This window comes from Bacillus rossius, chromosome 13 (genome assembly GCF_032445375.1).
Source record: "Bacillus rossius redtenbacheri isolate Brsri chromosome 13, Brsri_v3, whole genome shotgun sequence".
NCBI lineage: Eukaryota > Metazoa > Arthropoda > Insecta > Phasmatodea > Bacillidae > Bacillus > Bacillus rossius.
The window spans coordinates 16,191,723-16,204,057 of NC_086340.1; the positions used below are offsets into that span (position 1 = coordinate 16,191,723).

Genomic DNA, 12,335 nt, shown 5'->3' on the forward strand with positions numbered 1-12,335 from the left:
GGGATCTGTCACACGGCCTCGGGGATCTGTTACACGGGCTCGAGGATCCGTCACACGGCCTCGAGGATCTGTCACACGGCCTCGAGGATCTGTTACACGACCTAGAGGATCTGTTACACGGCCTCAAGGATCCGTTACACGGCCTCGAGGATCCGTTACACGGCCTCGAGGATCCGTTACACGGCCTCGAGGATCTGTCACACTGCCTCGAGGATCTGTCACACGGCCCCGAGGATCTGTCACACTGCCTCGAGGATCTGTCACACGGCCCCGAGGATCTGTCACACTGCCTCGAGGATCTGTCACACGGCCCCGAGGATCTGTCACACGGCCTCTAGGATCTGTCACACTGCCTCGAGGATCTGTCACACGGCCTCGAGGATCTGTCACACTGCCTCGAGGATCTGTTACACGGCCCCGAGGATCTGTCACACGGCCTCGAGTATCTGTTACACGGCCCCGAGGATCTGTCACACTGCCTCGAGGATCTGTCACACGGCCTTGGACTGGTTGCAGGCCCGCCCGACCCGCCGGCCGGACGCCCCTCGGTGACGTCATGCGGCCCGCGGGGCGCGGTGGTCACGTGGTCCAGCCCGCCCTACGACGGGGGCTGCGCCCTCACCGGCTACAGCGTCGAGGTGACGTCAGGCGACGGCCAGTGGAGGACCGTGGCCGAGAGGTGAGTCCTGCAACCAGCCTTTACGGCCTTTACAACACATTCATCAAACAATCGCATTTGTTTACATATTTCTTTATAGAAGGATCTGTCATTTTTTATTTTTGCTCTTACCGGGTTCGAACCAAGGACAGGAATCGATCGAATCAATCAGTATATTGATAAAAAAAATTATCTAATGAATTTTTAGAATTTTTCCCGAAACTCTAGCATGAAAAGTACGGATTTTCAAGATGGCGGACATGACATCATGCTAACTGACGATATATGATGAACAAAGATGTGGGGGGGGGGGGGGGGGGTCAGTCTGCCAGCAGCCACCATGAGAAAAGAATCGGTCGCTTTTTTAATTTTCCATTTTATTTTTATTTTTTTTAAAAATACGAACTTAAGGACGAATATTATATTAAGTCCTAGCAAGCACTGAAAGCATGAAATCACGTGGTATACAGTTTTGGTTTAACCGTTCATATATGTTCTTTGTCCTACAACTCTTCAGTTTTAGAATACCATTCGTAAATAAATAAAAATTGGCGTTTACCAAAATAATTAAGACACGAGTTTTTTTAAGGATTTGGTAAAAAAATATTTTTTTATTTATAATAATGAAAGACATACTATAAAAAAATTAGACCTTTATTTATCGGCATATTATATATTATATTCTTAATTTCCCCGGCCCAAGGGGCGGGGGGGGGGGGGGGGGGTAATTGCTCCTTTGTGATTTACGCCCATGGCGTCTAGCATAAATTACAATCGGGTGCAGTTAAAATGTCGTTAGTGAACTTTTTTAAAGTCCTGAGGTTTTTTTTTTTTTTTTTTTGCGTTTCTTACACGGTTGCAGGTAAACCCAGTGTAAATGTGTTGCTCGGGAAAGTATAATCCAGATTTCATTCATTCGTTCCAGATGCAACTCGCTGTCCCACACGATCAGCGACCTGCAAGCGGGGCAGTCGTACGTGTTCAGGATTCGAGCCCACAATGTGCATGGATGCAGCGACGCCAGCGCCGAGTCGGAGTCCTTCGTCCTCGATGAAGAAGGTAATACTCTAGCCCTTTGCTGATGCGGCCTTCAGTAGAAAGTCCTTTACAGTAAAGGCTCCTTGCGGTGAAGAGGATGTCCGAATTATTTCGACGCAAACCTGACACATCGTGGCGTATCAACAAAACAAATAGCTACTGGCTGGCATCTACAAAATTTCAACTTTTTTTATTTTCAAGCAAATTAAAATTTCTTACTCGTTTGAGTTAATTATGTCACAGTAATAAATATACATAAAAAAGCGTAGACGGCAGTCGGCTTGCTAAGCAAGAGACTATAGTTATACAATAGCGCTACAAGGTCACAGGAATGCATGAAGGGACACGAGTGACTTGTATCTTCACGAAAAACTGCATCGGCGATCCTGTAAGGATTCTTACAACTATTCGGAAAGCCAAGAAATATGGCTGACATACTTTAATTAATTTTTTCCAGGATCTCTTCGGCTGAAGGGTTTTTAAGATGATTTTTGGAAGCAGCCTCTAGCACAATATTTGTGTTATTTCTCTTCCTCTTAGTCTATTTCTCTTTCTTCTCCTCCTGGTCTCTCCTCCTCCTCCTCCTCCTCTTGGTCTCTTTTTCCTCCTCCTTCTTTTGGTCTCTTTTTCCTCCTGGTCTCTTAACCTCCTCCTTTTTTGGTCTCTCTCTCCTCCTGGTCTCTTAACCTCCTCCTTTTTTTTGGTCTCTCTCGCCTCCTTCTCTTGGTCTCTATCTCCTCCTCTTGGTTTCTCTCTTCCTCTCGGTATCTATCTCCTCCTTCTCTTGGTCTCTATCTCCTCCTTCTCTTGGTTTCTCTCCTCCTCCTCCTCCTCTTGGTCTCTCTCACCTCCTCCTCATATTGGTCTCTCTCTCCTTCTCTTGGTTTCTCTCTTCCTCCTCTCCTCCTCCTCTTGGTCTCTCTCTCCTCCTCTTGGTCTCTCTCTTTCTCTTGTTTGGTTCTCTCATCCATCTGTGTCGTTGTGAGAACCCGCAGCGGCCACACGGACGGCGTGTGTTGCAGAAGAGAGGCACGACCCGGGCTTCGAGCCGCGCGAGGTGCGCCTGGAGGCCGGGGAGGGCTTCTTCGCGCGCTACGACGTGCTGGAGGAGCTGGGCAAGGGCCGCTACGGCGTGGTGCACAAGGTGGCGGAGCGCGCCGGCCGCCGCCTCTTCGCGGCCAAGTTCGTGCGCTGCGTGAAGGCGGCGGACCGCGACAAGGTGCGCGAGGAGGTGCGCGTCATGAACATGCTGCGCCACCCCAAGCTGCTGCAGCTGGCCGCCGCCTTCGAGACGCCGCGCGAGCTCATCATGGTCACCGAGTAGTGAGTCGTCGCCACTTTTATAGGCCCGTTCTGCAGTGACACGCAGTGGCGGATCCAGGATTTTGGTTTGGGAGGTGCTTGACCCAGCTGAGGCTAGGCTTTATCAAGGCAAACACTAAAACAATAGTGGACCCAGATGCTTTTGTAGGGGGCTTGAGCCCCTTAGCCCCTCTGGATCCGCTACTGGTGACACGGGAACACCTATGGTCTGCAATCCTCCACCTGTCCTCGCAAATATGCGACCTTTAGGGTATATTGGGAGTCGGCTTACATTTCAGAACAAAAGATGTCATTGAATTACTCCCCCTTTTGATCAGGAAGGTGTTAGAGCCTCAGCCATGACCAGTGGCGGATCCAGAGGTTCACCTCGGAGGGGGGCACTCTATGATTTCACAGAATAGCCAGAGAAAAAAAATGTCTTGAAATTACTAAATTTGTATTTAATGTACTCTCACTACACATAACATCCAACCACCAGATCTTATGATTCTACAAAGAAATTCATTAATTATATTGAAATATTTTATTGGTTTCAGAAACAGTCATTTTTGTCGGCAATATTAATGTAGCAGACAACTGGTTTTTCGGGGGGGGGGGGGGGGGGGGGGGCACATGCCCCTGGTGTCCCTCGCTGGATCCGCCACTGGCCATTACCAGGGGCTAGGGAAACCCAGCAGTCATCAACTTAGCCCCCTGCCTCACGCAGCTAACGAGACAGTTGGCTGTGTCCTTAGCCCTTAGACTTTGTCAGCATGGATTTGTTTGGCAGTGCTGATCTCTTCCGTTTACGTTGCTCCGTGCGACTAATATAAGTCGCGGTGGTAGTCATGTTTTTTATTTTTATGTTCTAAATAAGTTTAACATTGTTTTAAGTATGTACAGCAATATTTATTTAATGTATAAGTATGTAGATTCAGCCAGAAGCATATTTAAAAAAAAATAAACTAGCTAAAATTTCGTAACCTTAAAATGCAATCCCTTTTGTAGTCATTTGTTACGTTTCCGTGCATTGTGGAAGCAGCAGACAATGTTCTGGAGATACGTCTCTGTTTACGAGCCATTGTAGAATGGGCGGGCCTCAAGTTGCCAGCCGTATCGCACACATTTCAGGTACAAGAAGCTCTCAGTTCGGATGTCATTCATATACGTACACGAAAAAAAAGTATTAAAACAAAATATTATTGCTTTTTGCCTTAATACAAATATCACATATTTATACTGTTCTGTTAAATCTCATAATAGCGTGACAACATAATTTTTTTATATTTTAAATGCGATATTGGCTCTACTTCTAAGGCCCATACGTAGTATTTTAAAGTGCATTGTTTAATGGAACCAGGGGGAAGGGGAGACATAATGTAAACATTGATTTCTACTATTCCAGGCAGATGTGAAAAAAAAAAATGGTATTTGCAGGTTAAAGGTTGGTGTAAAATTATTGTAAATATTACCTGTAATATAAATATGGCAACTCAAATTTGTGTTGTGCTTTAACAGTGTAGCAGACTGTTTTCAATGAGAGATATCCCCGATCCTGTTGTCGCCTCCCTACTAGCTGCAACATGATCCTGTGGTTCTTGAGAGAGCCTGCTGTTTTCAAAAAGTCAGTCCGTTAAGTTTTGTTCAATATTTTTTGACTATTTATTATTTTTTTTCTTTTTCCTAAATTCGGGTACTACATTTGCATGTCTGAGTGGATCTTCTCGGGTACCGGGTACATACATAGTAATTTGGGTACGTGTACTCTAATTCAGGTACGTCTGGCAACAGTGGCCCTAGTCCGAAATGACAATAATTAAAATTGAACAATTAATTATTAAACTCAATTTTTTTTCTGCTGTGATATAACATATTTTCAGTTTTTAATAGGTTTCTAACATACTTAATGCCGCCAATCGGTATCTTGGTAAGATTTTGGAGGTTATTTCATCTATCCGCCCGTCTAAGGTTTTGATGAATGGAATTTTCCAGGCCATCTGATTGACTGCTGGTCACGTGATTGACGGATAGACGAGAGATTGCAAGTCTGGCATAAGGCACCTGGGCGGAATAGTACAGATTAAATTTTTTTTGGCACCTCCTTTATATCAATCTCCTTACTCTTCATACATTTCTTCCGTGTACTGCAGGACCAATCACCATACTAGGTCATTTCTTTACTAACTTTTATATTATGTTAACACATGGTGTAATATATGTTTATGATATACTTTCTTTGCAAAATATCTTGAATTTTTTGACTTCATTGTTTATAACATGAATATATTTATTATGACATTATGGATATAAATAAAATATTTTAATATCAAATGTTTGAAAACATTTGGCACTTAATAATCTAAAAACTTTAGTATTGATAACCTTTTAGTTATTTACAGGCCAACATGAAAAACCAATTTCTTGAAGAACACTTGTGCTCAGTTAACATCATTGCCAATCCCACAAGATGCAGTGAGGGCATCAAATTGAAGAGAAATAAGGGTGTTGTGTCAAATAATTAGAGTTAATCAATTTTGTTACCCAACGGTAATCCAAGTATCTGACATATCACAATAATGTGTAAACATCTAAGCTCTCAGTCTATGGCATTTAGTAGGAGTAATTTCATGAATGTAATGGAAGTAAATGTGTAAACATGGTTCTGCCGTCTGTGGAAATCTCGAAAAATTGTCGGACCTGTGTGATTCAGCCATGTGTATTAATTTTGGCAAACATCTTGGGATGTAAACTAAACTTTATAACTACATGTATTCTTTAATACTTATGTTATAATTAAGTCATATAAATATTCATTAAAATTTTTGACAATTATTCTTTGTTAGCACTGAAATGTAGAGACAGTGCAGCGTTCGTCATACTGTAGTGACACAGCAAATTGTTACGTATATTCGAGGCCATAAAAATAAAATGTTTTGTGATAAAATTTTTACTGTTGAATCTTAAGTGTTCAATCAGCTCAATAAGGTTATAGTTCGTTTGTAGGAAATATGTACAGATACGCACATATACTTAGTGTTATAATATGTGTTTTAAATATTCCAGATTAATTATGTTTTAATGTGTATTTTGGATTGAAACTTTTAGTTTGAAAAATACTTCAAAGATAGCATCACACTTGTAATGCCATAGAGACCCAACTATATGTTAAATATCTTTAATGCCATGTTTGTTCCAACACAGTTTTCCTGGCTAATAAATTATAGGTCCTATGATGTTGAAAGTTGCGGTTGTATTTTGTTACGACTATTCAAGTTTACGAAATGTATTCCAGGACAGTTTTCACTACCATAAAATTTCCTTTGGCACACCAACATGCTTAGTATATCCCTCGATGTTCACAAAAGTTAATATACGTGGGTGCATGCCACACGAGTCCATATCTTTATGACTTAAGCTCGTGGCTGTAGCAATTTCTGCATGCATGCACATTGGACTTTCAGCCTTATTAAATTTCTGCTGTGTAATGCATTTTTATTTCATTTCATTTCTGGTGCATACTAAAATTTCACCCTCAACTCATCTGAAGAAGTATAAACCAACCTCAAAAACACAGGTGATGTTAATTCCAGTCTAGAGGGAAATGTGGGAAGGTTTGGTATTCATATTGTTTGGCTAGCCCTGAGCAATCGTGTTAAACAGAATTATTAATAGTTTTTTTGAAAATGGGGGAAAAAGTTTAATCTTTTTTTTCCCTAAAATTAATAATATATAACACTTGGCATTGTTGTAAAGAATTCTGCATAAAATTCCGTGCATTAGTTTCGTATTTTTAGTTTATTTGCAACATTAACGACGTGAATTTGCTTGTTACAGAGGTTAGATGTTTACACATTACTGGAACTATGAGGTTAAAAAGAAATGAATTAATATTCAAATATATCTTAAAGTTATTAATAATATTAATAACTTCTTAATTTTTATTAATGTGTAAAGGTATAAACCATCAATGTGTGTTGTGTTTGTCAGCATATCTGGCGGGGAGCTGTTCGAACGAGTTGTCGCCGATGACTTCACGCTCACCGAGAAAGACTGCATCCTCTTCATGCGGCAGATCTGTGAAGGCGTGGAGTACATGCACGAGAATTACGTGGTTCACTTGGATCTTAAGGTACTGCTAAGTTTCCTCTGTTGCAATTTATCTCATAATCAAAGGGATTATAATTTAAGCTGCTGTATACGAAGAATATTTTTTTAAGTATAGATTTGAAATTAAAAAAAACAGTAGACTTAGTTATATTTTTACATGATAGCCTACACAGGTACGACTCTGTGTTTTCGTACCATGTGCGTCTCTGCCTGAGGACGGGAGCAGATAGTAGTTCCCGAAACGTCGCTTGTTTCTGTTTTGGAAAACTATTGTGTTTGTTTCGTCTTTTCGTTTTGTAGTGTTTTTGTCTCGTTTCAACTGTTGTGCTGAATTTTATTGGGTTCAATATTTTTGTGCTGTGATTTGTGGTTTTTTTTTGTTCTCTTCTGTTTTGGAAAACTATTGTATTTGTTTCGTCTTTTCGTTTTGTCGTATTTTTGTCTCGTTTCAACTTTTGTGCTGAATTTTTTGGGTTCAATATTTTTGTGCTGTCATCATTTGTGGGTTTTTTTTTTTCGTTCTCTTAGTCCTTTTTTTCTTTGTTTTTCGACCATATTCCTGTTATGGAATATTATGTGGTGTTTATATCCTGTTGACAACAGCAATTTTTTGCTTAATTTGTGTTTTTGTCTTTTGGGTTTTTTTTTAGTTTTCTTCTACAGACATACATGTGCTTAGCAATGGCATTATGTCCAAAAGCTTACATCAAGTCATGCACTCCCATTGCACAAATCTTTCAAAGAGAGAATTTAGGCATAGCTATCTCTAAGAATCATCAAAAATATGTCTTGGACATTTTTTCATGAATAGGTTTTCTCGAGAACATATTGATGTTAAAGATATACCTTTCTAGAAACAATTCTGTTGTTCAGTGCGTTAGTGAGTAAACCCTGCAGAGAGCGTAAGAGTGCCAGTTTTCTTTATTGCTCTCCCCAGCAAGGCCAACAAGACTGCAAACAAAGCAGCACTCTGTAGAGGCTCATAAAGCAGTGATAAGCCTCCTTTGTTTGAACACTCGACATCACGTGCCGGCAACACAAACACTTGTTGCCACCTGACTGGGTGGTACTGTCAAGGCAAGAAACAAGTAACCGAGTGGACAGAGAGACCCTGCGATTGCTAGCAAATCTCATGCAAAAAATTATATCTATAAATTTGGAAGTTCTATTTTAGTAAATTTATTCTATTCATACCATAAAAAAAAATTATTCTTCTAACTTAGTAAAATTATTTGAAAACCTGGCTAATGAAAACAAAGGATTTCCCCCCCCCCCCCCCCAAAAAAAAAAAAGCATGTTTGATTTTATTTTCAATTTAGCAATAGTAGGGTTATTTATGATAGCGTAACAAAAAATTTAAGTCACATTATCTAAGTACAGGATGGGGATTTAAAAATCTTTTTAAAAATTCCTTTAACTCGAAACTACAACACTTTTTGAAATTTGTTTTTTTTTTTTTTTTGGTTCGGGAATCGTGATTTATTTACCCTAGCATCTGTTGTTCTTGGCTTGACATTGAGTTATGGGACACCTTGAATATTGCTAATTGCTGTAAAAAGTTGGGCAGTTGATAACAGTTACAAAAAATGCCATTATATTACTTAGTAAATATCTGTTGAAAATATTTCTGACAGAACAAATGCAGTAATAATGATAAATTTACCCAAATAGCAATGATGAGAAAATTAACTAAATTAACAAGGAATTTGAGACTCCCACTTTAAGCCTTTGAGCTTAATGGTGCCATGTAAACCCCTATCAAACTTGAGTACACTTTAGAATCTTTACCTTAATAAAGTTCCTTAATAGTCCTGTAGATACTGTACGTAATGTGGTTTTTTCTCTGAACATAAAGCAAAATTAAAATTTCGAAAAAACCCACTACGGATGTACACAATGTATTCAAAAAAGAATTAAATAAAAACATTTGAAAAACCCAGACTAAAAGGAAGCAAGACACGAAAGATAAACATAAAAAGCATTTTAAAAAGATTTGATTTGCTGCGAAGTCTGCTTTAGTATGTAAGTTAGTGGTTGATAGGAAAACTCGTTATCTAAGTGCTACAGGCAGTTTGCTTTAAGTCACTAGAGTAGAAAAATAGAAATAAAATCTTTAATTGGTAGTATGTTGTCTGTTGGCCAAATTACTAGGGAAGTCAGTCAGACAATTAAAATAACTTTGCTGCAGGTGAGCTTTATTGCGTGCTGTATTTGTTGCCCACAGCCTGAGAACATAATGTGTCACACGCGGACGTCACACCAAATAAAGTTGATAGACTTTGGCCTGGCGAAGAAACTGGACCCTGACGTCCCGGTTCGGGTCATGTTCGGCACCCCAGAGTTCATCCCCCCCGAGATCATCAACTACGAACCAATCGGACTGGAGTCTGACATGTGGTCTGTGGGCGTGATTTGCTATGTCTTGTGAGTACCACCTTCTCCTGCCTTTTATGCTACAGTGTAAACTACTTGTTAAAAAAAAATGATGCTTGCAAATGTAGTAAAAACTGCTAACACATATTCCTATGCATTTCTGTAGCCTATGAATAGAGACCTGCAAAATTCGCGGATTCAATGACCTCCAGGATAGACTCTACTACACTCTACACACTCGGGCAAATGCCACCTGTTCATTGGCTGCTGACTTGTGAGTCGTCTCGACCGAGTGTCTGTGATTTGACACTTCTTTGAGCGAGGGTCTCTAATTGGCCCTCATTACTCCAGATTAACAGTGGACCAATTGCAGAAGCAGCGCTAAGGTATAATTATTTGAATTGTAGCATATCACGAAATGAATCCGCGAATTTTGCAGGTCTCTACCTATGAGTAACTATGGTATGTAACCATAAGTGGAGTAACAAATTCAGTGGCGGATGTAGAAAAAACTCGATAGGGGGCACTAAAAGACATCATCAGCTGTGGGTGTAATAACAAATCATCAAGTCATTTCGAGCAAAATATTCAGTTTTTATGTATAATAATGAAGTCGTTCTGGGAGTGTATGAATGCGTTTGTATGTACATTGTGTAAAAAGGATGGCAGTGCCTGCTCTCCTCTTGCCGTGAACCGTGCTTGGTGCTGGATCGCCCGTGTCAGGGGCCACTGAAAGAATGTCAGTTTTTCAAACACAAATGTGAATATCTGTCGCTGATATTCGCGAATGTGAATATTCTGTTTTTAAATGTTGAATTTGTATGAATTGTTGGCATACTCACGCTAACTATTAATTTTTTTTTTTTTAAAAGAAGTTGATATAACACTAAAAGAAAAAATTATTAAAAAGTTTAGGAGAAGAATAACATGTTTGTTATTAAAAGTTGAAATTCATAATAATGTGTAAGTAAAAACTGATAAAAGAGAATATTATGATTTTGTAGTGATGGGATTTTCGATACTTCGATACCTCGATACCTTCGATACTTGACAGTATCGAGTATAGAAACTGTAAGTTCGATACCGGAATGTTGTTCATTAGTATTGAGTCGCCATCGTACAAAATACAACTACAGTAGAACCTCGATGATACGTTCCCGTTTCATACATTTTCCCGTGTCATACGCCGATTAATTTTGGTCCCGCCGAAAGTACTATATTTACAATGTTTTACTTTCCCGGAACATATACTTATAAAATCATTAATTTCCCGTTTCATACGTTTTTACGAAGCGGAAAAGTCCTAAAATTCACAAATTTTTTTGTTACATATATTCCTCCTGATAAATTACGTTTTAATTAATGCTTTTATTTTGAAAAATGTTCATTGTTTACCTTTGCAAACGTAAGAAAATAACTTAATCGCACCATAGATATGGATAGTATCAGGAAGACTGTGCACTTCGCTAGTAGCATTTATGGCCAGCACCAAGCGAGACTAGTGGCGCAAACTAGCAATGATTATGAAAATGGTGCACGCGCTTTACCAAGGCACGGATCTCATATTTTGTGCATTCATCAATCTTTGAACAGAATATACCCGTTTTTTATTGTTTTCTTACGATCTGATTGTTTTTTATTTTATGTTTCTCTAGTTAAAATTTTATTGAAAATTGTTGTGTTGCATAAAGTTGTTTGTAAAATGAAACAAACAAGCAAAAATTTCTGATTTTCTTTTTACAATAGCCTAATTTTTTAATTTCTAATTTAGGCTTGGTGACTTTTCCCCCCTTCCAAGAAAGGTCTTCAAACATTTTGTAAGGCCACTGTTTCTCATGTCAGCTTTACTTGATTATGGACTGTATTTTACATTTCTGGTGGTTTTATTATATGTATATATAATGATGAATTCATATATTTCATTAATATAATGCAATTATTTACACATTATGTATTTAAGTTTAATCTGACATTGTGCTGGTATGATAGATTGAATTTATATAGTTTAAAACTAATTTATGTTATTTGTAATAATTGTTACTTAATGAGAAAATATTTTTCCCTGGAGTATCGAAAGTATCGAACTGAAAAAGCAATACAGAATCAAGTATCAAAAGTGTGGTATCGTCCCACCTCTATGATTTTGTTTAATTTTTTTTTGTTTTCTAATGAAAACTGTATTGTTCATAATACTCTTTAGTCTAAAGCTTCATTACCTATTACCTAATGTTAAAGTAAAGGCTGATAAAAGATATAATTGCAAGGTTTCCTTAGTAAAAAAAAAAGTTATTTTTAAAAAAGAAGAAAAAAAATTGTAATAGAAATGCTAGAAATTTCATATTTTTTTCTTATTTAATATTATTTTGACTTTAAAAAATGAATTTTTTTTCTGAAATTCACAGTTGCAAAATATTCCCATTAATTTTGCAAATGCTAATATCTAGAAATATGCAAAATATTTTCTATATGTTTTTATTCGTTACATCACTAGTACCCATGTCCCACAAATAATTTCACAATGGTTTTTCTAAAGGTCGGGCTGCAATGGATTTATTCACAGGATACTGCAGCAAACAGATTAACATAATTATATTTCTTCAAAGGCTCTCGCTATGATAGCGCAAAGCATATGCACAAAAAATAACGTATGATTAATGCCCAAAAAGTTTGGTGACCCACGATTCCTGTGCATGTATGCCTTGTCAGGATGTTGATACCTCAGATCTCAAGCACGAACATTTTTTTAGTGGTAACTAAATAAAAGTTTTAAAATATTTAATGGTATTTTTGGAAACAGTAATCCTAGGGAAACAATGCCACAAGGATTTTTTCAAATTAACGCGAATGGTCTTGGCTA

At 38.5% G+C, this 12,335-nt stretch overlaps 1 protein-coding gene across 4 annotated transcripts in view; it reads left to right on the forward strand.

The window, feature by feature from the left end:
- LOC134538271 (titin-like) overlaps nt 1–12,335 on the forward strand; it is a 453,345-nt gene that overhangs the window by 432,632 nt on the left and 8,378 nt on the right. For all 4 annotated transcript variants that reach the window (XM_063379437.1, XM_063379439.1, XM_063379438.1 and 1 more), the window contains 5 exons: nt 517–679; nt 1,584–1,717; nt 2,719–3,019; nt 6,986–7,127; nt 9,330–9,529. In XM_063379437.1, the coding sequence (XP_063235507.1) occupies nt 517–679; nt 1,584–1,717; nt 2,719–3,019; nt 6,986–7,127; nt 9,330–9,529 (940 nt within the window). The remainder of the gene's footprint in view (nt 1–516; nt 680–1,583; nt 1,718–2,718; nt 3,020–6,985; nt 7,128–9,329; nt 9,530–12,335) is intronic.